Source organism: Equus asinus, chromosome 2 (genome assembly GCF_041296235.1).
Source record: "Equus asinus isolate D_3611 breed Donkey chromosome 2, EquAss-T2T_v2, whole genome shotgun sequence".
Classification (NCBI taxonomy): Eukaryota; Metazoa; Chordata; class Mammalia; order Perissodactyla; family Equidae; genus Equus; species Equus asinus.
In genome coordinates this window covers 117,620,974-117,647,966 of record NC_091791.1, presented here as the reverse complement: position 1 = coordinate 117,647,966, position 26,993 = coordinate 117,620,974, and the positions used below count along the sequence as shown (strand labels likewise).

The following is a 26,993-nucleotide window of genomic DNA, read 5'->3' as shown; positions in this document are numbered from 1 at the left end:
CTTGCGTTCTGTACAACTTTTACTCTCTTAATATGTTACAGAAATCTTTCCTTGTGAATGGCTACATAACTACATCTACCTCATTCACTTAGCAAATATTTATTGAGCACCTATTGTGTCATAGGCATTTTTCTAGATGCTAGTGGAGACAGTAGTATATAAAACCCACCCAAACTCCTGTTCATGGAATTTATGTTTAGTAGGGAAAGAGAGATCATAAACAAGTTATGTAAATATATTGTATGTTGTATAGCACTTTTAAGGAGAAAAAAATAAACAAGGGAAGTGAGATATGAAGTATTTGAGATGGAGGAGATGAGTGCAGATTTTAAGGTGGCCGGAGAAAACCTCACTGAGGTGGTAACTTGAATAAACAACTGAAGGAGATGAGAGCGCTAGCCATGTGGATATCTGGAGGAAGAGCATTTCAGGCAGAGAGTAGTGAACAGGGAAACCCTGAAGTGAGGGAGTGCCTGATGAGTTTGAGGAACAGTGAGGTGTTGTTAGCGTGGGTTTAGAAAATTAAATGATGAGAAATAGAGTCAGAGAATGTTGGTACAGATCATTTGGTCATAATAATAAGTTTGCCTTTTACCTTTGAGTAAGATGAGAAACCGTTGAACGTTTTTGAGCAGAGGAGTGAAAAGGTCTGACCAGTGTTTTAGCAAGATCTCTCTGGCTGCCATGTTGAGCATAGACTGAGAAAAAGGACAAAGGCGGAGTCAAGAAAGCAGTTAGTAGGCTACAGTAATATAGATAAGAGGTGGGGGTGGGTTGGACAGGGTAATGCCAATGAGGTTGGTGAGAAGTGATTAAATTATTGATAAATATTCAAACAGTAACCCATAGGATTTGGTAATAGATCAGATGTTTGTGTGAAATAAAGGGAGGAGTAAAAGATGACACTGAGATTTTGGCCAGAGCAACTGAGAGAATGGAGTTCAATACTTATTTTTAATTACTGCATTAAATCTATGCATCACATCACATGCCCACAAAACTACAGATAGTTTTACCATATAAGCTTGGGGAAAAAAAACAGAAAAATAAAAAACAAACGAAACGAATGTCAAATATGGGAAATTGGGCCTTAATGAACATTCGTCCTGGAGTAAACTTGAGATGGAAGAGTATAAATCTTACGATTTCTGTCAGTCTTTAGGACTGAACTAGAAACTCAGAGTTAATAATGCATTATGGAACTTTTTATTGTGGCATTTAGGTTGCTTTCCATTTTTGCTGTTACAAATATGGTACTTATTTAGGTAGAGTTCTGCAAATATGGTTGTTAGACTATGAGGCTATGTCAGCTTAAAAATTTGATAAATACTTCCAATTACTCTTTAAAAAATGTTTTTAAGTGGTTTCATTCCCAACACGCTATATAGGGCTGCTTATTTACCTCATTGCTTTATTTATTTTGTATATATATAAAATCTTTTTCAATATTTGAATATTTACAGATAGCTTTGTGAAATTTTCGGGATTTGGGGGTTCATTTTCTGTTACATTCTGTGTTTTTTTTCCTTATTAATTTGTAGGCACTTTTTATAGATCATTATTTAATCCCTTATCCATTGTAATTTGCAAATGTCTCATCATCTATCATTTATCTTTTAACTTTTTAGTATCTAATCAGGTGAAATTTTAAAATTTCGATGTAGGTACATCTGTCTTCTATGGCTTAAGAGTTTCAGCATGCTTATAAAGATGATATAAAAATAATCTCTTGTATTATTTTTCTAGCCCTTTAATAAGGTTACTTCATAGCTTTAGATTTATACTTTCAGACCTGAGTACATTCAGCATATTTTGGGGTATGGTATGATTTAGGTTTAGATCTAAATTGCATTTGGCGTATTTTTGGGTATGATATGAAAATAGCTACCTTTTATTTTTTTCCACTGGGTGGCCAATTCTCTAGACCATGTAAAGGATCCTTTCTACATTTAAAAATGCTACCTTTTTATGTATTACGTTTTCATAAACACTAAAATCAAGTTTACTGAAGTATAATTTACATCCAGTAAACCGCACCCGTTTTAAAGTGTACAGTTTGATGTATTTTGACACATATATATATTGTAACTACCACCACAGTCAAGATATAAAACATTTGTATCCTCCCCCTTCTGCCCCCCCCCAGATTTTTTCATGTCCCTTTGTAGTCCTTCCTCCCTCTTGGCTCCAGGCAACCACTGATCTGCTTATTAGTTTTGCCTCTTCTAGAATTGTGTATAAATGGAATCATACAACATATACTCTTTTTTTTGTTTGGCTTCATTTGCTTAGCATGTGTTTGAGATTCCTCCATTTTTGTGCTTATCATTAATTTTTCTTTAAATACACTATAGCTATACCACATTTCTTCATTTTTTTGGTGAACATTTAGATTTTTTTCCAGTTTTAGGCTGTTGTGAATAAAGATACTCTTTGCATGTGTGTCTTTCTGTGAACATGTTTTCATGTCTCTAGGGTAAACACCTTAAATTGGAATTACTGGATCACATGGTAAGTTTATGTTGAATTTATAAGGAACTGACAAACTGTTTTCCAAATGGTTATACCATTTTGCATTCCCACCAGCAGTGTGTGAGAGTTCCAGTTTTTCCAAATCCTCTTCAGCATTTGATACTCTCAAATTGTAGACATTCTGATGGATGTGTAGTGGTATCTCATTGCAGCTTCTTTTTCTTTAACTGTAGGAAAACATATGTAACATAAAATTTATCATATTAAGCATTTTTAAGTGTACAGTTCATTGGCATAAAGTACATTCACATTGTTGTGTAATCATCATGCTTATCCATCTCCGGAACTTTCTTGTCGTCCCACACTGAAACTCTGCACCCATTAAGCAGTAACCACCCATTATCTTCCCTCTCCCTCCAGCCGTTGGCAGTCACTATTTTACTTTGTTTCTATGAATTTGACTGTTCTAGGTAGGTACTGATAGAAGTGGGATCATACAATATTTGTCCTTTTGCTTCTGGTTTATTTCACTTAGCATAATGTCCTCAAGGTTCAACCATGTTATTGCATGTACCAGTATTTCTTTCCTCTTTAAGGCTGAATAGTATTCCGTGTATATATATACACCACATTTCATTTAACAGTTCATTCACTGATGAATACTGAAGTTGCTTCCTCCTTTTGGTATTGTGAATAATGCTGCTATGAACATGGGTGTAATATCTCTTCAAGTCCCTGCTTTCAGTTCTTTTGGGGATATACAAGGATCATTATGGTAGGTTTATGTTTAATTTTTTTATGGAACCAACATAACATTTTCTGCACTGGCTGTGCCATTTTACATTCCCTTCAGCAGTGCAGAAATTGGAACAACCCTTGTTCCAATTTCCCCACATCCTTGCTAACACTTATTTTGTTATTACTGGTTTTTTTAGCAATTGCCATGCTATTGGGGTGTGCCATGTCATTGTGGTTTTGATTTACATTTCCTTGATGATTAATGATGTTGAGAAGTTTTCATGTGTTTTTTTGGCCATGTGTATATCTTTTGAGAGTATCCAAATATTTTGTGCTTTTTCTTTCTTTTTCTTTTAAAGATTGGCACCTGAGCTAACATCTGTTGCCATTTTTCCCTTTCTTCTTCTCCCCAAAGCCCCCCAGTATATAGTTGTATATTCTAGTTGTAGGTTCCTCTGGTTGTGCTATGTGAGTCGCCACCTCAGCATGGCTTGATGAGCCGTACCACGTCTGCACCCAGGATCTGAACCAGTGAAATCCTGGGCCGCTGAAGTGGAGTGTGCAAACTTAGCCACTTGGCCATGGGGTGGGCCCCTGTGCATTCTTTTTCTTTTCGGGATATAAGCCCTTTGTTAGATAGATATATGTATTCCTCTATATCGTTACTGATTTTTTTTTGGTTACTTATTAATTACCAAGAGAGAAGTGTTGAAATCTTTGACTATAATTGTGAACTTGCTATCTTTTCTTTGAGTTCTGTCCATTTTTGCTTCATGTATTTTGAAGCTCTGTTATTAGGTACATTCACATTTAGAACTATTAGATGTCTTTGATTAATTGATTCTTTATCATTATGACATGTCTATATTGATATCTGGTAATGGTCCTTGTCCTAAAGTCCGTTTGATGTCTGATGTTAGTATAGCTACTCCTTTCTTATGATTCATGGTTGCATATTATATCTTTTGTTCTCTGTTTGATCTTATCTGTCGTTGAATTTACTATGTCTTTCTTTTAGGTGGTGTATAGTTGCATCTTGCTTTTTGATTGATTTTTCTGATCTCTGCTTTTTAATTTGTGTTCAGTCCATTTACACTTATTGTAATTGTTAATATGGTTGGGTTTAAGACTACCAAGTTACTATTTGTTGAGCTTTTTTTAGAAGTCTGTTTTATCTCCACTATTAGCTTATACCTTTATTCTTTTTATTTTTTGGTAGTGGTCGCACTAGTATTTGCAATATGCACCCTAGTTTATCTCAGTCTACCTTCAAAAATATTATACTACTTAGAGTGTAATGTGATAATTCTAGAAGAGTATAAATTCATTTACCCTTCTTCATCCTTTTTGCTGTTGTAGTCTTACTACATTTTACTTCTAAGTAAGTTAGAAATTCCACAATAGAATTTGTAATTTTTTTTTAAGTGGTCAGTTGTTTTGTAAAGAAATTTAAAAACCAAGAGCAACATTCTTTGGTGTTCAGGCTCATACTTACCATTTTCATTTCTTTTCCTTCATGTAGATTTTTGCAGATTCCTTTGCAAGGACCCAAGTTTCTATCTGGTGTTATTTTCCTTCTACTTGAAAAATTCAGAAATTTCTAAATTGCAGGTCTACTGGTCAGAAAAACTTTCAGCTGTTATGAAATGCTTTCATTTCATTCTTTAACATTTTATTAGGAAAATTTTCAAACTTACATAAATGTGAAATAATTGTAGGATGTAATGTATATTTACTTTGTCTCATATCTATCCATTTATCCATCTGTTAATTTCTTATTTTTTGGATGCCTTTCATAGTAAGTTGCAGCTGTTAGTATACCTCATCCTTAACTTCAGCGTGTGTGTTGCCACCTAAAACTTAGTAATTTAGTATTATTAACGGAATTTAATATATTGAGTTTAACTGAATTTACTGTATTCCAGTTATCTGTTGCTGTGTAACAAGTCATCCCACACTTAAGTGCCTTAAACCTCAGCGCTTATTTATCTTGCTTATCAATCTGTACTTTGGGCAAAGATTGGCAAGGATACCTTGTCTTGGCTTCAAGCATGTCAGCTGAAATGGCTTGATGACTGGGGTAATTTGATGACTGGAGGCTGAAGTCATCCATCTGAAGGCTTCCTCACACATCTGGAGATTGATGCTGGCTGTCAGGACTTCAGCTGGAGGTCTGATCTATAACACTTACATATTGCCTTTGTATGTGGTTGTTTGGCTTCCTTGCCAAGTGGCTGGCTTCCTTGCTGTATTGTGGCTAGATTTCAAAACTGAGTGTCTCAAGAGAGCAAGGCAGAAGTGCCTGGCATTTTTTTTTTTTTTTTTTTTTTTTTGAGGAAGATTAGCCCTGAGCTAACATCTGCTGCCAATCCTCCTCTTTTTGCTGAGGAGCTCTGGCCCTGAGCTAACATCCGTGCCCATCTTCCTCTACTTTATATGTGAGACGCCTACCACAGCATGGCTTGTCAAGCAGTGCCAGGTCTGCACCCGGGATCCGAACCGGCAAACCCTGGGCTGCCAGAGGAGAACATGCACACCTAACCTCTGAGCCACCAGGCCGGCCCCGTGCCTGGCATTTTTATGGCCTAGCATTACAAGTCACAGAGCACTACTTTCACCATACTCTCTTGATTGAAAAAGTAACAAAGGCCCCTCAAATTCAAGGAGAAAGGACATAAACCCTACCACCTGATGGACAATGCCAGTGTTATCTTGTTAGAAGAGCATGTGGGATGGGTTATATTGTGGTGGCCATCTTTGGAAAATACAGTCTGCCACATGTACTGTTCCTAGTCAGTTCCTGCCCCTACATCACCCTCCCAAATCAACCATTATTCTGACAGCTTTCAACGTAGATTAGTTTAGCTTGCTCTAGAATTTCATATAAATAGTTTTGTGGTATTTATTTGTGTAAGTTTCTTTTACTCGGCATAATCTTTTTGAGATTCATCCATATTACTGCATGTGTCAGTAGTTTATAACTTCATTCTTCTATTAAGGCACACCTGGGCTGTTTTCACTTTCTAGTTGTTATGAATGAAGCTGTAGCAAACAATGTGTGAAAGTCTTTTTGTGTGATTATGTATGGTTTCTTTTCTCTTGGGTAAATACCCAGGAGTGCAATTTTTGGGTTATAGGATAGTTAGAATACGTTGCTAGATCTTTTCCCAAGTTGATTGTTTTGTTTTATGCTTCTACCAACAAGGTATGAGAGTACCAGTTTTGCCCTACATCCTTGTCTACATTTTGGGCTGTCTTTTTGATGTAGTCATTCTGGTAGATGTACGGTGGTTTGCCTTGGTATTTTGAAGGATGTTTTCACTTGGTTTATAATTCTACGTTGACGTGTTTGTCTTTTAGCATTTGTTTCTAATGAGAAGTCTGGTTATTATCTTTCTTCCCCTGTACTTAAACTTCTTTTCCTCTGGCCCCTTTTTTAGATTTTCTCTTTACCACTGGTTTTCTTTGTGATTGTCCTGCTTAGGATTTGTTGAGTTTTTTTGTCTGTGTTTGGGGGGGAATCTCTACATTTATGTTTTCAGCAAATTTGGAAAAGTGTCAGGTATTATTTCTTCCCTGTATTTTTTAAGTCACTTCTCTTTCTCCTACACTGTTATTTTTCTGGGACTCCACTTAAGGTATTAGACCATTCGCTATTGTCTTCAGGTCATTAACCTTTTTTTTTTAGTCTTTTTGTCTCTCAGTGCTTCAGTTTGCTTTGCCCTCTATTTTCCTGTTCTTTTTTTTATCTCCTGCAGTGTCAAAAACTTGCATGTATCTTAATTTGTATTTCTGTAAGCTCTATTTGATTTGTTTCCATGTTTTACATTTCTTTATTCGTCTATTCCTTTGAATCCTTGAGCATATTTGTAATAGCTATTTTGAAAGTCCTTGATTACTGTCTGCATTAATTCTGTCACTTCAGGGGTCATTGATTGGTTTTTCTGTTTGTAGGTCATATTTTCCTGTTTGCGTATTTAGTAATTTCTTGTTGGATGCTGAGCACTGTATTAGTCTATTGTTGAGTAACTGGATTTTGTTGTCTTTTAGAGTGTTAAACTTTGGCAGCCAGCTAAGTACCTTGCTAGTCAGCTTCATCCTGTCAAGGCTATGTTAGGGTATGTCTAGAGAAAGCTTTACTTTAAGGCTAGTAGCTATTATAAAGATATGACCCTTCTTAGTTCTCTCCTAAATGTACCCAGTGTCAGCACATTCTTTTCACTCTGGTTGGAGGAACTTAAGGATCACCCAGTCCTCTGTGAGCGGTGGGACTATTTCAGCTCACCACTCTTTGTCCAGCTTCATGGAATCCTTCACCGTACTCATGCACAGTTTAGTATACAGTAGCAGACTCTAAGGACACCCAAGTAACAGATTTCTGGAGCCTTTTTTCTGCATAGCTCCCCTCATCTCTGGCACTCTGTCAGTCTCCACAACTCTGACCTCTTGCTTCTCGCCTCAGCGAGGCTGCTGTTCTCTGATTGAGTTTTCCCTCCACTGACAACAGGTTAGAAAGTACCTCCAGGCAGAAATCTGAGCATTGAAAGGCTCTCTCCATTTGTTTGTTCTCTCATGGGTCACAGTCCTGTACTGTCTGTTTTCCAGGGTCTGAACCAGCCATTTTGTATATATTGTCCAGCTTTCTTGTTTTTGACGAGAAGCAACTGTTACATACTTTTGGATCTGTCTCTGGACTGACTTCTGTTCCACTTATCTATTTATCTAAGACTCATATCATACTGGGTTTTTTAAAATAAACTTTTGATTGAAATATAATATATATACAGAAGAGTGCACTTAACGAATGTACACATAGCCTCTCGAACTTTCATACATTCAGCACACGTTTAGCCAGCATTTACATCAAGAAACAACACCAGAAGTTCCTCTGATGCCCTTTGTGCTCTCTTTGTCACTACCTCTCTTCCCCCAAGAGTAACCACTATCCTGACTTCTAATAGCATAGATCAGATTGGCCTGTTTTTACATTTTATATAGTTAGAATCAATCACATTTAGTTGTGTCTCTCACTTAACTTATTTGTGATATTTATCCACATTGTTGGTTGTAGTAGTTGGTTGGTTATAATGGGTACTATATATATTCACTTTTAGGAATATACCACAATTTATTCATTCTGCTGTTGTTGGACATTGTAGTCATTTTTGGTTTGAGGCTGCTAAGAGTATTGCTACTCTACACATTTCGTTGAATGTCTTCTGGTGAACATATGTACTCATTCCTGTTTGATGTATACTTAGGATTGGAATTTTTTTTTTTTTTAAAGATTGGCACCTGAGCTAACAACTGTTGCCACTCTTTTTTTGTTTTTTAATTTGTGCTTTTTTCTCCCCAAATCCCCCCATTACATAGTTGTATATTGTAGTTGTGCGTCTTTCTAGCTGTGGCACATGGGATGCTGCTTCAGCGTGGCCTGTCAAGTGGTGCCATGTCCGCGCCCAGGATCCGAACCAGCAAAACCCTGGGCCGCTGCAGCAGAGTGCTCAACTTAACCACTCGGCCATGGGGCCACCCCCAAGGATTGGAATTTTTAAGTCATGGGGTATGCATACATCTAGTTTTAGTAGATACTGTCAAAGTTTTTTGAAGGAGTTATACTGACTTTATACATTTAAATTAATATTCTATGCGTTAATCCCTGGTAGAACAAGTCCCTTGGGAGAAAGAGACATTCTTCTTCTATTAGAAAATGAGTTTTGTTTTTATTCTTAAATCTGGTCATTGAAATAAACTTTTGTTAAATCGAGATTGGATTAAATTTGTGTTAATTTGGGAAGAAATGACACTCTGGTTTGTTCATCCATGAATTGCATTTGGAACTAGCTCAGAATTGGTTTTTTTTTTTGAGGAAGTTTAGCCCTGAGCCAACTGTTGCCAATCCTCCTCTTTTCTCTGAGGAATACTGACCCTGAGCTAACATCCATGCCCACCTTCCTCTACTTTATATGTGGGATGCCTACCACAGCATGGCTTGCCAAGGAGTGTCATGTCCGCACCCGGGATCTGTACCAGCGAACCCTGGGCTGCCGAAGTGGAATGTGCACACTTAACCGCTTCACCTCTAGGCCAGCCCCCGAGCTCAGTTCTTTGTCAGGCCGTGAATCCTGATTCCTTCCTTTTTTTTTTTTTTGTAGAGGGAGGTGTGGTGTCAAGAAAACATAGTCCCCATTACTATGAAAATAAAAATATGGATAAGATGAGCCTTACCATCAACCAGCTTACAAGTAGAGGCACTGACAAATGTACACAGATAGCTATAATATAAGATATAAAATAATAAATTTAAGGTAGGAATATTAATAAATTACTTTATGATATTAGGAACATATAGCAAGCCTCAAAGAAGACAGTAGTTAGTTACAGAAGAGCTTAGAGAACTCTGAGAGAGAGCCTTTAGAATGATTAGAGTTTTTAACAGGGCATGATGGATGGATGGGGGTGGATGTTAGCAAAGGATAGGCAAGTATTTCTGAGTGAAGTGTCCTGAGACACAAAAGCATTGAAGCCAGAAATACAGATGGTCAGTATGTGATAGCCAATAATCCAGTGGTGGATATAGATCATCAAGTACCTGGTAATGATGTCCTGTAATGGGCAGTAACACTTGTAAGGTTGGGGGTCAGAGGCTAGGGCCTCATATGATGTATGGAGTTTGAAATTTAGGTCTGGTATTAGAGAGCTAATGGGTAAATTTGTAAAGAGTATACCTAATGTTTCTGGTGCTTACAGTATCTGTTGCTTATCCTGTATCCTTATAGATTTGGTATATTTCCACTATGATTATGTGTTCCTAATCTTCTAAGGAAAAGTTTCTCAAATTGCAGTCTGCACATCACCTGAAATATATGGTAAAAAATACAAATTCACGTACTGCACTTTATTCACTGAATCACCATCTCCAGAGGTAGAGATCAAGCATCTGCATTTTTTACAGATCGCCAGGTGATTCTGAACTTAATAAAGTGTGAGACTCAGTTCTCTAAGGTATAAAACTTGGTTCCTTTTTAAGAAAATATTTATACAGTGTCTTCATTTTCTACCATCAACCTTTAGAACACAGAGTGGGCTTCTTAATCTTTGGGACATGGTTTTTTCATATGTAATAAAAGGAAATGGATTAAAAGACTTCAGTTCCTGTTCCACTGAGAAATGTTCTGATTGTATACAAAGGCATTAAGAACTCACAGTGATTATTTGAGTGAATGCTTTAAGCTTCAGAATTTGGTTTTGGATAAGAGTTAACTTTTCTTTTTTCTTGAGGAAGATTAGCCCTGAGCTATCATCCACCACTAATCCTCTTTTTGCTGAGGAAGTTTGGCCCTGAACTAACTTCTGTGCCTATTTTCCTCCACTTTATATGTGGGACCCCTGCCACAGCATGGCGTGATGAGCCGTGCTCAGGTCTGTGCAAGGGATCTGAACCCAAGAGCCCAGGCTGCTGAAGCAGAGCACATGAACCTGACTGCTGCACCACCACTCCAGCCCCAATAAGAGTTAACTTTTGATAGATATATTAAATGTTTGATTTAAGAAATAATAGTTGCTACCATATATTGAGGCCCTATTATGTGTCAGGCAGCATTGTCCTATGTAACTTTTAAAATATTTTCTCTACTACTCATAACAACCTGACACCTAAGACTCAGGGGTCAAAGGACCTGCCTAAAGCTGCTACTCCAGGAGTTCATGAACAAATGCCCATATGTGTACCTAACATAGCAGATGCTCAACATATAGGATTTAATTAAAAGCTAAATTGGTATAGGTAATTGAAGGAATTTGAAGCATGTAGTGTAACAGTTTTCATATATTTTCAGCTTTGAGAGGGAGACAAAAGTAAAAAAATGGCAATCACTAAGCTCTGGATGAAAATGGGAAATACAGCTTTACAAGCTGAAAGTACTCAGGCCACAGGGCCTGCCTAACTACCCTTCTCTGCATCCTGGCAACAGCAGTAGGGGCATTTGTCTCGATATGTTTTTGGATATTCATAAATATTACAAAAAATAAATTTCCTTTTATAATAAATTTTAGAAAAGTTTTTTCTTTGAAAGTTTATCCAGTTGTCTGTGTAAAAAGAATTGAGTGAGGTGTTTTATATTTTAGGTTAAAAATCTGTAAGAGCCTGATTTTAGAATTCACCAGCTCCCCAGAAGTTTGGCGCAATATGGTATGTTTCTGTTTTATTTTTTGGAATTCAAAATTGCATGTGTATCTTAATGTCATGGTTAGAGTAATGACAAATGCGTTCAGCAAATTTGGGTGCCTACCATTTTTAAAGCATTGTGCTAGGTGCTAAATCACTATGCTACCAGGCAGACTGTATGGGGGGCCCAAGTGGGATTTTGAAAGAATTTACAAGAGGTTAGTGTGCTGTGAGAAGTAAAATAATATGCATAGGAAGATTGAGGGACAGGTGTGGCTGTAAAGGTCTGAGTTAATAATAGATTCCATTTGTTGAGCTCTTACTACGTGCCAGGCACTCTTCTGAGCAATTCGTATGTTAGTCTGTTCATCCTCATGACAGCCCTCTGAAATAGATACTACTATCATCTTAGTTCTAGCTTTGGAATCTGAGGCTCAGAGAGGTTAAGTAACTTGCCCAAGATTTCCCACCTAGTAAGTGACCAACCAGGGACTGGAATACAGACCGGCTCTGGAGCCTGTGTGTGCTATGTTAGGCACTGCAACTCATGAAAAAGGGGGACTGGAAGAGAGAACTTGGCTCAGTAATTTTCAAAATATATGTAGCTCTTTAATAAATTAATTTAGCTCAGTTAATTAGTCAGTTAAAAGGTATTTTAACTTTTCTCATTTTTATGTTTACAGGTTGGAAAATTAGACTTGTTTAGATTTTCTGAATCCATATACACTGTTAGTCTTAGGAGAACACAAGAGGGAACAGTATTCATTTAAGGGATGCCATTTCCTTTTCTTCATATGACCTTACGAATGTTCTAGATTCTTATCAGGAGACATGTAGCTATGATAGGAAAACCTGGGAAATTGAGATTTTTCTTCCAGACATTATAAGTTGCATTTATTAGAGTCCCCTAAAATTTCTTATGTATACTTAGGCCAACCCTCACCCTTGTATAAATTTGAAGCCCAAGTTCATAGGCTGCAGAGGTATGGGCTCAAGCATTGGTGTTTCAGCCCTTCTCTTGGGGTTCTCAGATACTTTGCTATTCTCTATTAGGTTCTGACCCATGCTGGTAACCACCTTCTATGGTTGTCTGTTGTCACTTTGAAGGTGTTAACTCTCAAGGGTCTTTTGCTCTCTTGTAATTTTCTCATCTTTCCTTAGCTTTAGCTTTTCAGAACTGACCTGGATACACAATTCGGTAGGGAAATGATCAGGGGAAAAACTAGTTGCATGAATTGAGCTCTCGATACTGGGATATTTCAGATGTATATCTTTGCCAGAACTGCAGTATGATTAGGATGCCTGATAAATTTGAACCATGCTAATCAGGAAAGTTCTGCTAAGGCCAAATAAGGGGATTGAAAGATAGTAGGTTGAAGAAGGAGGAAGTGTTTTCATATTTTTCCATTCTCTCTCATGAAATTGATATAAATGGATTTATGGCTGAGAAAGAGTGGAGCATGTTTTCATGAAGGACCCGGGGGTTTGGCTAATGTTGGTCACCCTACTTAAATGTAGAATAAGTAGGACTAGATTTTGGTGTACATATATGTGTGTGTGTATGTGTAGGACTATAACTATTCCATTAAGCATTTGGCTACCTGGAAAACCTACGACTGTTAGTGCCATTTAAACTGTTGCCATAAATGTGGGGTCCCAGTCCGTCTTCTAAATCTTTGCTCATTTACATTTCATTAAAGTCTATAGCAAAACTAAACCAAATCAAAAAATTCTAGACTTGGATAGGAAGTCAGTAGATCTGGGTTTTAGTCCTAGCTTTAACACTAATTTTAAAATCTTGGGCAAGTCAGTTAATCACTCTAAGGCTACTTAATATATATATATATAGATTTTTTAATTCTTACTATAGTATCTACCCTGATTAGGTGGAGCCAAAGTTGTCATGAGACTCAAACAGGATACTGTTGATAAAGTGCTTTATAAACTGTAACACTTCATAAAAGTACAAGAAATTATTGCCACCTTGTCTCAAGAGAAATTTTAAGGAAAAAAATGCTGGAAAATGGTCCTTAAAAGCATTTCTATAATAATTACTCTTCGGATGAACATTACATTGACACCGAATTCGAAGCTTTGAAGATTAGTTTTTGAACAGTGAATTGGATTTATATATTAAAGTGTTCTAACCAAAGATTTGTTTAATTTATTAGAGTTATTAAACCTACGCTCAGATCAAGTTAGCAGCTAGACTGGTGTGACAACCTGTTTTTAATCAGTGACTCAAAGCTGTGATCACCCTGATGTCACCGAATGGCCACAGCTTGTAAAAGGTAATTTTGAATGTTATTTTACAGCCTTTAAAAGGCTGTCATTGTGAAGTAAAATATGTGCTGTAAAAAATGAAGAAAATGTATAGTTGGCAGGAATATTGCTGAGAATAGTGGACCTAAGAGTTGACCTGCTTCTCCATGTAATCTCCTTGCTAAAATATTTCCTGCTTTTTCCCCCCAGACTCACCTGTATGAATAAACAGGAAAGCATTTCTTAAAAAGTTTAGGTTTCAAAATGTTTTATTATGAACATCATAAAAACTATGAAAAAGTTCTTAATATGCATTTTACAATGTGCCTTTTCTGTGGTAAGAGTTTTAACTAAATCCTTCTCTACAAGTTTTTACAACTTTAATAAAACTAGTATACTTTTCTCTCCTAGAGAGTTACACTGGAGGTCAAAGGAGTGGCTTGCAGGCTGGAGAAGCCTACATTTGAGTTTTCTAGCTCATGCTGCAGAATTCAGATTAGTGGTCATTTTGTGATCACATTTTCTGTGATCCAAATCAAGACCTAAAACTGTTCCAGGGTTTATTTTGTGTTTTCTAATGTTACTTGCATATTGTTTCTGTTTTAAAATTTCTTTTCTGATTTGTTACTCTTCCAAACTTTAACCTGAGTCGATAGTTCTTGTTTTTTTCCTGCCTTTGATCATATATCCTGAATTTGGTAAAATTACTAGCGTGTAATGTATCTTTACTTCCAAAATCTTGACAGTAAAGAATAAGATTCTTTAGGGCCCAAAGTAAAGATTGGAAACTATTTCTAGATATTAGATATTTCATAGTTTTGAGAATTCTAATCCTAACCTTAGGATATTTTTTGGTAAATTATTTAGAATATTATAGAAATATACTCTAAGCAGAATGACTAGAAATTTATTCAGACATGTACTGTTGCTTGCTACTCACTTTAAGAAAAATATTTCTCCTAGTTCTATATATATTCACTTCTCTCTTGATTAAAAAACAATTTCCATTTTGAGTAGAAAACAAGTTGTGTTTAAGACACCCAGAATAGATCTCTTTTAGGGTAATAATCTTTCAATCCTTTCTTATTCTTTTGTCCTTTTAGACTGAATTGGTTTAAATTACTTCCTTTGACTTCTAAATGGCTTTCAGTAGCTCACTTTAATATATGTTAATATTAAATGATAATCTAGTATATTTACAATTATTTGGTGACATTTTGATGCTAATGTTTACATATTCTCCTGTTTGGGGAACAGAAATAGAATGTAGTCACCATCTAATTATGTATTTAATCTCTGTCCCATTTCAGAATCTCAAAACTTTGCAGCAATTACATATTGTGCTTCTAAGACTCGGATTTGTTTTTCTTCTTGCTTGTGTCTTACCTTTTTGCAGCAGTATTTTAATTTTCCTGTCATTGTATCATCATTTTTCCCCCTCTCTCTCTTTCCCTGTTAATTTTGAAAGTTTTGCCGCCTACGTGTTTGAAAGCTTCTAATCTGCCTCTCTTCCCTTAGTGCCAGCAGGTTTATTTTTTGTTTTGCAAGCCTGCTCTGCCTCCTTACAGTATGACATCTGATGCTGGAGGGTCGCACTTTCAAAAATGAGTCAGCTGGTACATGGGGTTATCATCAGTTTTTAGCTCTTCTGTCTGAGAGATACGAGTTTGGAAGCAATCTTGGGGTACTTACCCACAAGGCTGGTGGAGACCAGGTGTGTCACAAAGGTGATTTACTTGCTCCCTGGGGGAGAGGGTGGAGTGAAATTTTTGCATTTGTGTCACTGCCAAGTCACTGCCACCTTCAGCATGCCCCAATTTTTGGTTGTAATATAATTTTGTACAAAACTGAAAATATAAATATACTGCAAAGAAGATCTGAAATAAATATTTGAGCTGGTGGAGTCTTTTTTTTTTTTGCATTCTTGTCCTTGGACTCTGAATGAACTGCAGTGAGGGGTAATTTTGAAAGTCTGATGAAGAATTGAGTCTTTTAAAAGCTAAGAAATGTGGAAAACAGATTTTTTTCTTTTTTTTTTTTTTTGCTGGTGGCTTTGGAAAATTTATCTTTTGACCTCTAAAATGTATTCTATTTTGAAAATTTGAAAGTGTTAGAAATCAGTGTTATGTTGATTCACCTTAATATCCATTGACTGATGCTGTTTATAAAAGCTAATAGGGTAACAGGAAGTTATTTTTTTAACAGCATGGTAGGGATAGGCAAAATTGGTTCATGCCCCAAAATGGAGATAAAAGGCTTGTTAGTGTCTTAGAATTTTGAATAATTCTACATAAGATAGCAGCAGTATATTAAAAAATAATATCAACTAACTGGCAACTGTTTATAATTGAAGTCATTCACAGTTATCCACAGCAAAATTTTAATACCTCAGGATGGTACACTTCTGACAAGTAGTACATCCTGCCAGTGTTTTTTCAGGGAAAGATAATTTCATTGTTGAACCAAGATAATCATGATCAGAATGGTATATCTGACTTAAGTGTCTCAGAATTCACTAAGGCTGTTAGGTTTACGTTTAAATTATCTACAGCAGAAATTGGCAAACTTTTTCTTAAAAGGCCAGATAATAAATATTTTAGGCTTTGCGGGCCATGTGTTACTGTCAGTTTCTCAGCTCTGCTCATGTAGCGTAAAAGCAGCCATAGACAATATGTAAATGAATGAATATGGCTCTGTTCCAATAAAACTTTACAAAAATAGGTGCTGACCCACACCTTAGTTTGTCATCTCAGGCAGTAGTTTGCTGACCCCTGATCCAAAGTTAGGGACTGTGAATACCAGTGAATACCCTTGTTATTGTGGATAACCAATACTTGGTTTTAGAAAGTTTCATAGTTGTGTTTTTATTGTAAATACTTGACTTTCTGAGTAATTATGATTTATTATACTGGTTTGTATGTTGATATATAAATAGAGTGTTTATAGTTTCCTTTCCTTTAAAAAAATGCACTGAGTTTCTTATTAGTCTAGCCCTTAACAGTAAATGTGTTGTATGGCAATCTGATCTGATCACTTTTTCTCATGTTGAAATCTTCAGTTACTTTTAAAACTGTTAATGATTATATCCTGTTTTCAAATTTGTCTTCCAAAATAATATGTCTGCCCCTTTTTAGAATGTGGAATATTTTGCTTAACTTTCCTCAATTGCATTTTACAGATCACCAGGAAAACCTCAGTCTGACGACATTGAAGCTAGCCGAATGTAAGTGTAACTTGGTTGAGGCTGTGGCGTCTTTTAACTTGCCCTACCTTGCTTTAAATGGTATCACATTATTTGAAAATAATTTCCAATTGAAAGAGAGTAATGCTTTAAAAAATAAATTGGAAGATAGGAATATACCTACTCTTTTCCCTACCAAATAAATACCTCTAAACCTTGGTAACACGTTGCTGGATTTCTACTTCTAGATAGATAATTGCATACTCCTGGATTCTTATGTCTTTTTGCTCACCTAGCAGTTGTGGGGAAATACAGGGATGGGGGAAGAGTTCAGTTTAACATTCATTTATTAAGTGCCTGCTATGTGGAGGGCATCAGGTGCTGTGCTGTGGATACAGTTAGGGCTTCTGCAGTTCAGTCAGTGAGAGCCTTAACAAGGACAGTGGTATAATAAGAATTCAAGGTAAAGTTTTCCAGGTTTAAGAAGAATATTTAGAAAGTGAAATAGGTAAGACTTGAGTGATTAGTTAAGAAGTTTAGGGTAATAGGAGAGGTGGTAATTGTTGAAGCAAGGTTTTTGAGGTTGGAATGAAGAATATAGGTATAGAGATTGCTCTTGAGTAAGAGCAAAGACCCCCATCTTCTGAAATTAGGTGGAGGAGGGAAAGATGGATACGTGATGTTAAATGTATTAGTAGGTAAGAATGGGGAAGTCAAGGTCATTTGTGCATGAACTATATCAGTTTTCTCAGTAAATTAGTTTAGGTCTGCTATACCACTGTTTCTGTCGTCTTTGAGATAATGCTAAGTGCTTCTTGAAAAGGGTTTGACTGTTGAATAAGTTTGGGAAATAAAGTTTAAGTTTGCAGACTTAAACAGCAGGTTTCTTTACTGAAAATAGTGGAAATCCTTTAAAATGCTACTGTACATTGTAGACTCCAACAAGGTACTCTAAAATGTATTTCTCAAGTTTATGTGTCCATATAACCTTTTTGTGTGTGTGTTGTGGGGGGGTAAAATACACATAAAATTTAGCATCTTGACTGTTTTTAAGTGGGCAATTGAGTGGTATTAAGAACATTTATATTGTTGTGCAACCATCTCTGCCATCATCTCCACAGCTCTTTTCATCTTGCAAAACTGAAACTAAACCCATTAAACAATAACTCCCAAATTCACCCCTCTCTCCAGCCTCTGACAACAACACTTTAACTTTCTGTCTCTGATTTTAACTACTCTACCTCATATTAGTGGAATCATAGAATATTTGCCTTTTTGTGATTGGCTTATTTCACTTAACATGATGTCCTCAAGGTTCATCCATGTTGTAGCATGTGTCAGACTTTTCTTCCTTTGTAAGACTAAATAGTATTCTGAGTGTGTATGTAGTACACTTTGTTTATCCATTCATCCATCAACGGATACTTGGGTTGCTTCCATTTTTTAGCTGTTGTGAATAATGCTGCTGTGAACATGGGTATACAAATATCCCTTCAAGACCCTGCTTTCAGTTCTTTGTGGGATTGCTAGATCATATGGTAATTCTATGTTTAATTTTTTGAGGAACCTCCATACTGTTTTCTACAGTGGCTGTACAATTTTACATTCTAACCAACAGTGCACAGAGATGATAATTTCTCTACATTCTTATCTTGTAATTACCTATTTTTTTTTAAAGTAGCCATTCTAATGGGAGTGAGGGGATATCTCATTTTAGTTTTGTGATTATGTAACCTTTTCAGAAACATGTTTTGATAGTTTTTTGTAGAACACAGAGTTTGGTTAGGGGATTTGACAAGACTATGAAAACTTGGAAAGTTACTGGGGGGAGTGAGTGAAGGAGTGGACCAAATATTATTGAGTGTCTCATTCCGCTGAGTGGCCAGCTGAGGTTAGAGACTTTGTCATACTTGGAGTTTAAAGACTTTTCTTTTAATAGTGGTAGAAGATGCATGGTATTTCCGGGTTGGGTATTAGCAGAGCAGATGGGACAGAACCACTAGTGGCATGTGTGTAGGATGTTAACAATGGAGTCGTTGAATTTATATGTCATTATGCGGTGGCTGTGGTTGAAAAGGTTGTGGTGTCAGATGGAAGGTGTTGGGTTGGTTACAAAAAGCCTGATATAGATCAGAGATAGTTCAGTGTAAATGAAACTCTCAAGGATAGATGATAATGATCAGAGGTTGGGTGTTTAATATGCCTCTACGGTAGTGATTGGCTGAAATAGAAAGGAGATGAAGGTCACTCAAGAAAGTTAAGTATTTTGGGAGCTGGAGTGTTGGGATAGATCATGTACACAGACGTTAAACTTACCATGGCAATGATGTAATTGGGGACAAAAGCAGAGCCTTTAGTACGTGGGTATAATTTTCCAGAACAGAGAGGAAAGGCAGACAATATTCAGGTAGATAACAGGAGTTTCACTGTAAGTCTTGTTTGTGTTGTGTTTTGTTTTGTTTGGAGGGATGGGCATTGTTTGTGTTTAATACAAGGAATTAAAAGAATAGTGGTAGACTTAGGGATTTGTCTCTGAAACCCTCTCATAAAAAGATTGCAAGACAAGCAATGCCTTTGTGGGTAAGCCAGGCTTTAGTGAAAGCTAAGAGGTTGAGGAACCATTATATAAAGCAGTTGAAGATAGAGGACAACCTGTATCATGAATGTGCTTCTAGAGATCTTGGAATAGGTTAGGAGGATGAACCGAGAGTGAAGAATGGAAAAGGATAGGTGAGGTTTGCATTTTGTAGTAAAAACCAAGGATGGCGAGAATGTGAGGCGTAATAGGGTATTTGTCACAAGATTCCAGGTGAAACTCTGTTGTTAAGTTCTGGTTTAGTTTAGCAAGCTCTCATACTGTTTGACTTGACCATGTTAAGGTAAAGTTAACGAAATTAGACCTACCACGTTGACTCCATACAGGCATCCAAGATTCTAGCCATAATTGCTGTGGGAATTTAGCTCTAAGTCGTAATTGCTGTGGGAATTTAGCTCTAAGTCTTCAAGTCTGCTGCCATTTCTCAAATTCCTCTACCTGCAGAAACGATAACCAGGCAGTAGTTTAGTAAGGTGAGTGGGTCCAGGTGTATTCTATCATAATCTTGTGAGTCTTGATTTACAAAATAGGTAATGAAGGATTATTGGTTTTACCTAAGAATTAGCTAGAGTGTTTGAATAATGGCAGTTTATTAAAGCATGCTTTTGTTGGGCACTTGGAGACGTATTTGCTTTTGGCATCCTTTAGGAACACCTGGAGTGCATTTAGATAGTAATTTATATAAAATTAAAGAATATGCTTGTTTGTTTTTAGGAGTTCTTAGTGTTGCCTATTTCCTAGGGTGCAGGAAAACAGTAAAAAATTTTTAACAGCTGTGTGCCATTTTACAGTTTAGCCTAGAAATAGAGCTAACACAATAACCGAGATCTTTTTCTTCAGTTGAATATATATTCTACCTGGATTTTGTTTAAATTTATATATACCATGTAGTAGCTTCTTTTGTATGTATCAACTTAGACACTTTAGTTTTCTTAATGATTTCAAATTAATTTCTAGTATCTTCAGATTTCTCCTCTTTGGTAGTTACTCCCCATACCTGTCTGTAACACTTAGGTTATGTTTTCAGGTGTATAAGTAAGACAGTAAATGGAGTTAGGGTAAATGTTTCAAGTAATTTGTGATTCAGTATTCAGGAAGGCTATTTTTTTTTTTAAAGATTTTATTTTTCCTTTTTCTCCCCAAAGCCCCCTGGTACATAGTTGTGTATTTTTAGTTGTGGGTCCTTCTAGTTGTGGCACATGGGACGCCACCTCAATGTGGCCTGACGAGCGGTGCCATGTCCGCGCCCAGGATCCTAACCGGCAAAACCCTGGGCTGCCTCGGGCCGCTGAAGCGGAGTGCAGGAACTTAACCACTCAGCCATGGGGCCGGCCCCAAGGCTATTTAAATACTCAGTTTTCTCTAAATGTTGGCGTGACCCAGGACTCAGTTCTTAAGCCATCATTATCATTTCTCTTTAGGTAAGAGCTTTAGCATATGTACTCTGACGACTCATATTTTTATCTCCAACTTTGACTTGTAGACTCTCATATCCAATAATTGCATGGCTCATTCTCAAATTTAACAAATCCAGACTAGAGGTCTTGATTTCTGTCCTCTCAGACCTACTTCTCTTATAATCTTTTTGCCATTTCAATCAGTAACAACTCTTTTTTTTTTCCCCTTCCAGTTCATCCAAAACTTTGGAAGCATTCTTGATTTCTCTTTGTCTCACTTAAATTTTAATATCAGCAAATCCTTTTGGCCTTTCTTCAAAATATCACTAATTCAACTATGTCCTTTTTTTCCCCCATACCATTTCCACCTCTACCGTTCTGGTTAAAGTGATCATCTTTTGCCAGAAGAATGAAATTGTTTCCCAGTAGTTTGCTACTTCCATCCTTGTCCCTTACAGTGTATTTTCTGTGTAGCAGCCAGAGTGATCTTTTTAAAATTGAAGTTAAAGCATGTTATTTATGCTCAGAACCTTTCAAAGGCTTCCCATCTCTCTCACAGTACAATCTAAAGATCTTCAAGGCCCTATATGAGCTCCCTTTCACTTCTGTGACTTCCCATTTCTCTTGCTCATCTCTGTCTACACTGGCTTAATCCTCTTGCTCTTATGTCTTGGTGTTAGTAAGACTTGAGCCTATTCTTATGACCCTTCTCTATGATATCCGCTTGGCCTCCTTTCTCACTTACTTCAATGCTCTGTGCTCAAGTGATGCCTTATCAGAGAGCCTGACCACTTTCATCAAAGAACAGTCATGTTCTTTTTTCTCTATTCCCCTCATCCTGCTGTATTTATCTTCATCCGATTTAATGTCATTTGACTTGTTTCATATTGATTTAAGTCTGGCTCATTTAATACTAGCATGGAAGCCTAATGAGAGTGCTTGGAATATAGTAGGTAGTCAGTAAATACTTACTTTTTGAAAGAATGAAATTACTAATTTTATGCAAAATGTTCATTTCTGCCTGTTTAGTTCCCTTACAGAAATGTCGGAAGAATTTTCTGGGATCAGTTTGTCTATAAATAGACTGATATATATGTACAAAGCCCATAGAACTTGGGTAATAACACCTAACATCATCTTGAGTACTTACCATGTAACAGACTACTGTGCTCAGTATATACTACATGCATTATATGACTTGAGAGGAGAACTTGAGCCTTTTAATCAGAGTAGACTATGGAGAGAGTAGATGTAGAGTTAGTAAAATTTCTTCCTTGAATTTTTGTTAAAATTCACCAGTGAACCAATCTGGTTCTTGTGCTTTCTGTTTTGGAAGGTTATTGTTTATTTAGTTTCTTTATTAAATATAAGCCTAGTCAGGTTATCTTTCTTCTTGTGAGTTTTGGCAGATTGTATCTTTTAAGGAAGTGGCCCATAACATCTAGGTTATCAAATTTGTGGGTGTAGACTTGTTCATAGTATTCCTTTATTATCCTTTTGATGTCTGTGGGATCTGTTGATTTTTCTCTCTTGATTTCCTTTTTTCAATTTTACTGATTTCTGCTCTAATTTTTATTTTTTATTTTCTTCTTAATTTGGATTTAATTTGCTCTTTTTCTAGTTTACTAAGGTGGGAACTTAAGATGATTGATCTTTCTTCTTTTCTAATACATACGTTCAATGTTAAAATTTCCCTCTAAGCACTATTTTTCACTGCATCTCACAGATTTTGGTAAGTTGTGTTTTCATTTTTATTCAAAATATATTTTAGTTTTTCTTATGATGTCTTCTTTGACTTGTGTTATTTAGAAGCATATTGTTTAATCTCCACATATTTTGAGATTTTTCAGTTATCTTTCTGTTACTGATTTAATTCCATTTCAGTCTGAGAGTAGACATTGTATGATTTCTGTTCTGTTAAGTTTGTTAAGCTATGTTTTATGGCCCAAAATATGGTCTATCTTGGTGAATGTTCCATGTGAGATTGAGAAGAAGGTGTAATATGCTATTATTGTTAGATGAAGTAGTCTATAGACATTGATTATATCCAGTTGATTTCATGGTGCTTTTGAGTTCACCTACATCCTTACTGAATTTCTGCCTGCTGGATCTGTCCATTTCTGATAGGCGTGTTGAAGTCTCCAAGTATGATAGTGGGTTCATCTGTTTTTTCTTGTAATTCTGTCAGTTTTTGCCTCAGGTAATTTTACTGTTGTTAAACACAAACATGTTAAGGATTGTTATGTTTTCTTGGAGAATTGACCCATTTATCATTATGTAATGCTCTTCTTTAACCCTGATAACTTACCTTGCTTTGATGTCTGCTCTAAAAGTAATATAGCTACTCTTGCTTTCTTTTGCTTATTGTTAGCATGGTATATTTTTTCTCTATTTACTTTTTTTTTTTTTTTTTAAGATTTTATTTTTTCCTTTACTCCCCAAAGCCCCCCGGTACATAGTTGTACATTCTTCATTGTGGGTCGTTCTAGTTGTGGCATGTGGGATGCTGCCTCAGTGTGCCCCGATGAGCAGTGCCATGTCCACGCCCAGGACCCGAACCACCGAAACACTGGGCTGCCTGCAGCGGAGCACGCGAACCTAACCACTGAGCCACGGGGCCAGCCCCTTTCTCTGTTTACTTTTAATCTATGTGTGTCTTTAGATTTAAAGCCTAGACAACATATAGTTGGATCTTGTTTTTTGATTCACTCTGACAATCTCTGTCTTTTAATTGATGCATTTAGACCATGGATATGTATTTGGGTTAATAGCTTATATGTTTGTTACTGTTTTCTATTTGTTGCCCTTGTTCTTTGTTCCTATTTTTGTGTTCTACTCTTTTTCTGCCTTTTGTGGTTTTACTTGTGCATTTTATGTGATTCCATTTTCTCTCCTTTGTTAACCTTATCAGTTACCCTTCAGTTTTACTTTGTTTGGTGGTTGTCCTAGAGTTTGCAGTATACATTTATATCTAACCCTAGTTCACTTTCAGGTAACACAGTATCACATCACAGGCAATGAGTGAGTACCTTATAATAACAAAATAACCGTAATTCTTCCCTCCTGTCCCTTTTATCATTTCTCTCATTTATTTCACCTATATATAAGCGTGTATATATATAAATAATTATACACACACTCTTAAGTACACACGTAAGTATTCATAACCAAATACGTTGTTGGTGTTATTTTGAACAAAATGTTATCTGTTAGATCAGTTAAGATTAAGAGAAATAAAAGTTTTTATTATTCTTTCTTCAGTGGTCTTCCTTTCTTTAGGTTGATTGGAGTTTCTGATCTATATCATTTTCCTTCTCTCTAAAGAACTTCGTGGAACATTTCTTGCAGGAAAGTGTACTGACAGCAGATTCCTTCAATTTTTATTTGTCTGAGAGTATTTGTTTCTCTTTCACTCTTGAATAATTTTATGTGGTACAGAATTCTAGATTGGTGTTTTTTTTTCCTCAATACTTTAAATATTTCATGCCACTCTCTTCTTGTTTGTGTGGTTTTTTTTTAAATAGAAGGAAACCTGCTCCTAGTTCATGGTAGGGTTGGATGAGTAGATGAACTGCCCATGGTTGAGTCTTCTTAGAAAGTAGAATGAGCAAACCTGGTTGTTTTTGTTGAGGTGCCCTAATGAAAGAATTTTTAGAGTCAATATGAATTTTGCATTTTATTCATTATATCTTTTGTGTCCCTAAAAAGATGTTAAGAAACATTAATGGGACTAGTTTACTTTTATTATATAGAAGTTGTTAGCTGTAAATAGGAGTCAAAGCTAAAAGAGGTCAGTGAAAATAAAAGGGATGCTATTTCCCCCAAATTACTTAAAAGTAAGACTTTTTGATTCACTAGGTCCTTTCTTGGCTTCTACTATCATCTTCCTAGGATAATTGTGAAGATTAAAGGACGTAATCTACAAAAATCACTCACTGTGTGTTAACGAATGCTCACTGTTGTTATCATTTCAGCTTGTAGCACTAACTTCTACTCAGTTGCTCATACCATAAACCTAGATATTCAACTCTTCCTACTCATTTATCCTCTAAAAACTATAGTCTTTTAAATATTTTTGCATCAATTTCCTTCTCTTCATTCCTGCCACTACTTCATTTTTTGCCTGGTCTGTTATAGTAGTCATCACCTAACTGGATTGCCTGCCTCTACTTTTGCTAACTTTGGTCCCAGTTTAGAAAATCGAATTATTGTAAAGGGAGATTGGACATAGTCACTTACCTACTTAAAACCCTTTAGTCTTACTGCAGGTGTTCTTAACTAGTGTTTCCTGAATGGTGTGTGAATCTTTTGAAATTTCTTGAAAGATGGAGTATACTTTTTTTTTTTTTTGAGGAAGGTTAGCCCTGAGCTAATAACATCTGCTGCCAGTCCTCCTCTTTTTGCTGAGGAAGACTGGCCCTGAGCTAACATCCATACCCATCTTCCTCTACTTTATATGTGGGGTGCCTACCACAGCATGGCTTGACAAGCAGTGCCATGTCTGCACCTGGGATCCGAACCAGTGAACTCCGGGCTGCCTAAGCAGAACGTGCACACTTTAACCGCTGAGCCATGGGCCAGCCCTTATACGTGTATTTTTATGGGGAGAAAGTCATTAGCTTTTATTAGATTACTCCTCTTCTGGGTAAAATCAGAATTCTTTATCCTGTCTTATAAAGTCTCCCATACCTGGCTTGTCCCTTCCTCTTCATAGTTTTGGGGCCCTTCCTTGAACTTTATATTATTGAACTGCTTGCGCTTGTCATAAAACCATGTACTCAGGCCCTTGTGCCTTTACTCACTTATTTCTCTCTTTATCTGAAATCTTCTTCCCACCTTCTGTGTCATCATCTCCTAGTCATCCTTTGTGATTCATCTTGGCTAAGTTACCTCTCTTTATATTGACACACCTCTGTAGTCCCTATAATATTAAAATAATCTGGCTTTCTCCTCCTTTAAACATTAAGTTTCTTGAAAAAAGAGCCCATGTGAAAATAGCCAGAGAACCTGGAATAGTGCTAGATTCTCAAGCAGTTTGAACTGTACTGAAGGAGACATTTGGAAGTCATCAGGTATCATCAAAGCCTTGAAAGAAGATGAAACTGTCCAAAGAGAAATTTAAAAGAAAGTGACTAATGACTGGTCTCTGGGGATTATAAACATTTCTAGATTAGGAAGAGAAGTCTCTGAAGAATAGCCAGAGAGAAAGGAGGAAAAAAGGAAATAGTCTCCTGAAAGCCCACAGAAAATAATTTCTAAAAGGTCTATGTTTCTCAGCAACGTTAAGTAAAATAAGGAGTGAAAAGTGGTGATTTGCCAAGAACAGTTTCTACATTACTAGATACAGAAGCTAGGTTATAGGCACAGTAAGCCTTGATCTGTTTGTTTCCCACACACAATATTTGCTGTTCTCATTTTTACTTATCTGTCTGGACTATTTCTGTTACTCTCTGAGCGTAAAAATCCCTGCTTTTTTGAGGCTTTGCCTTCTGGCTGTGTCATCCTCTATTGTCTAGTGATCTCCCAGTCACTTCTCAGTCTTTGTAATACTCATACTCTTCCACTATACTACGAATCCCCTGCCACCTTTGTTTATATTGTTAACCTCCAACTTCCTAACATCTCAATTCTCCAGCCATTTTATCTTCATAACTTTTACCTCTGCTTTGCTGTTCCTTCCCATGGGCATCCCAAGTCTGAACTATCTTACCCCTGTAACCTTTAATTAAAACACCCACCTTAGGTTGGGGTCTTACTTTCTTATTTTCTTTCTCATCTCATCTGTTCTTCCTTTTCTTACAGAAATGTCCCTTGGCACCCCTTACTATCTTCCACCCTCAACCGTCTGGTTTTTTCTACGTCCTAACATGGACTGGTCAGACCCAGGAGATTAAATAGATAATATTCCATAGGTTGCTTTTTCATTCTTTTGATTCTTTCCTTTGCTATGCAGAAATTTTTAAGTTTGATGTAGTCCCATTTGTCTACTTCTGCTTTTGTTGCCTGTGCTTTTGGTGTCATATCAAAAGAATATTGAAATGAATCTTTAGATTACTTTGGGTAGTATGGACATTTTAACAATATTAAGTCTTCCAATCCATGAACTAAGGATGTCTTTCCATTTGTTTGTGTCTTGTTTAGATATTTTCAGCAATATTTTGTAATTTTCACTATACAAGT

The 26,993-nt window shown here is 36.5% G+C and overlaps 1 protein-coding gene across 10 annotated transcripts in view; it reads left to right on the top strand.

Moving 5' to 3' along the window:
- UBE3A (ubiquitin protein ligase E3A) overlaps window positions 1–26,993 on the top strand; it is a 95,342-nt gene that overhangs the window by 14,816 nt on the left and 53,533 nt on the right. For 4 of the 10 annotated variants that reach the window (XM_014844403.3, XM_070496940.1, XM_070496923.1 and 1 more), the window contains exons 2-5: window positions 11,338–11,401; window positions 13,549–13,668; window positions 15,158–15,353; window positions 16,818–16,862. The exons of 1 other annotated variant lie outside the window; for it this stretch is intronic. In XM_014844403.3, coding sequence (XP_014699889.1) covers window positions 16,861–16,862 — 2 coding nt within the window. In that variant the 5' untranslated portion in view covers window positions 11,338–11,401; window positions 13,549–13,668; window positions 15,158–15,353; window positions 16,818–16,860. The remainder of the gene's footprint in view (window positions 1–11,337; window positions 11,402–13,548; window positions 13,669–15,157; window positions 15,354–16,817; window positions 16,863–26,993) is intronic. 5 more of the 10 variants (XM_014844401.3, XM_070496934.1, XM_044763307.2 and 2 more) reach the window with 2 other exon arrangements.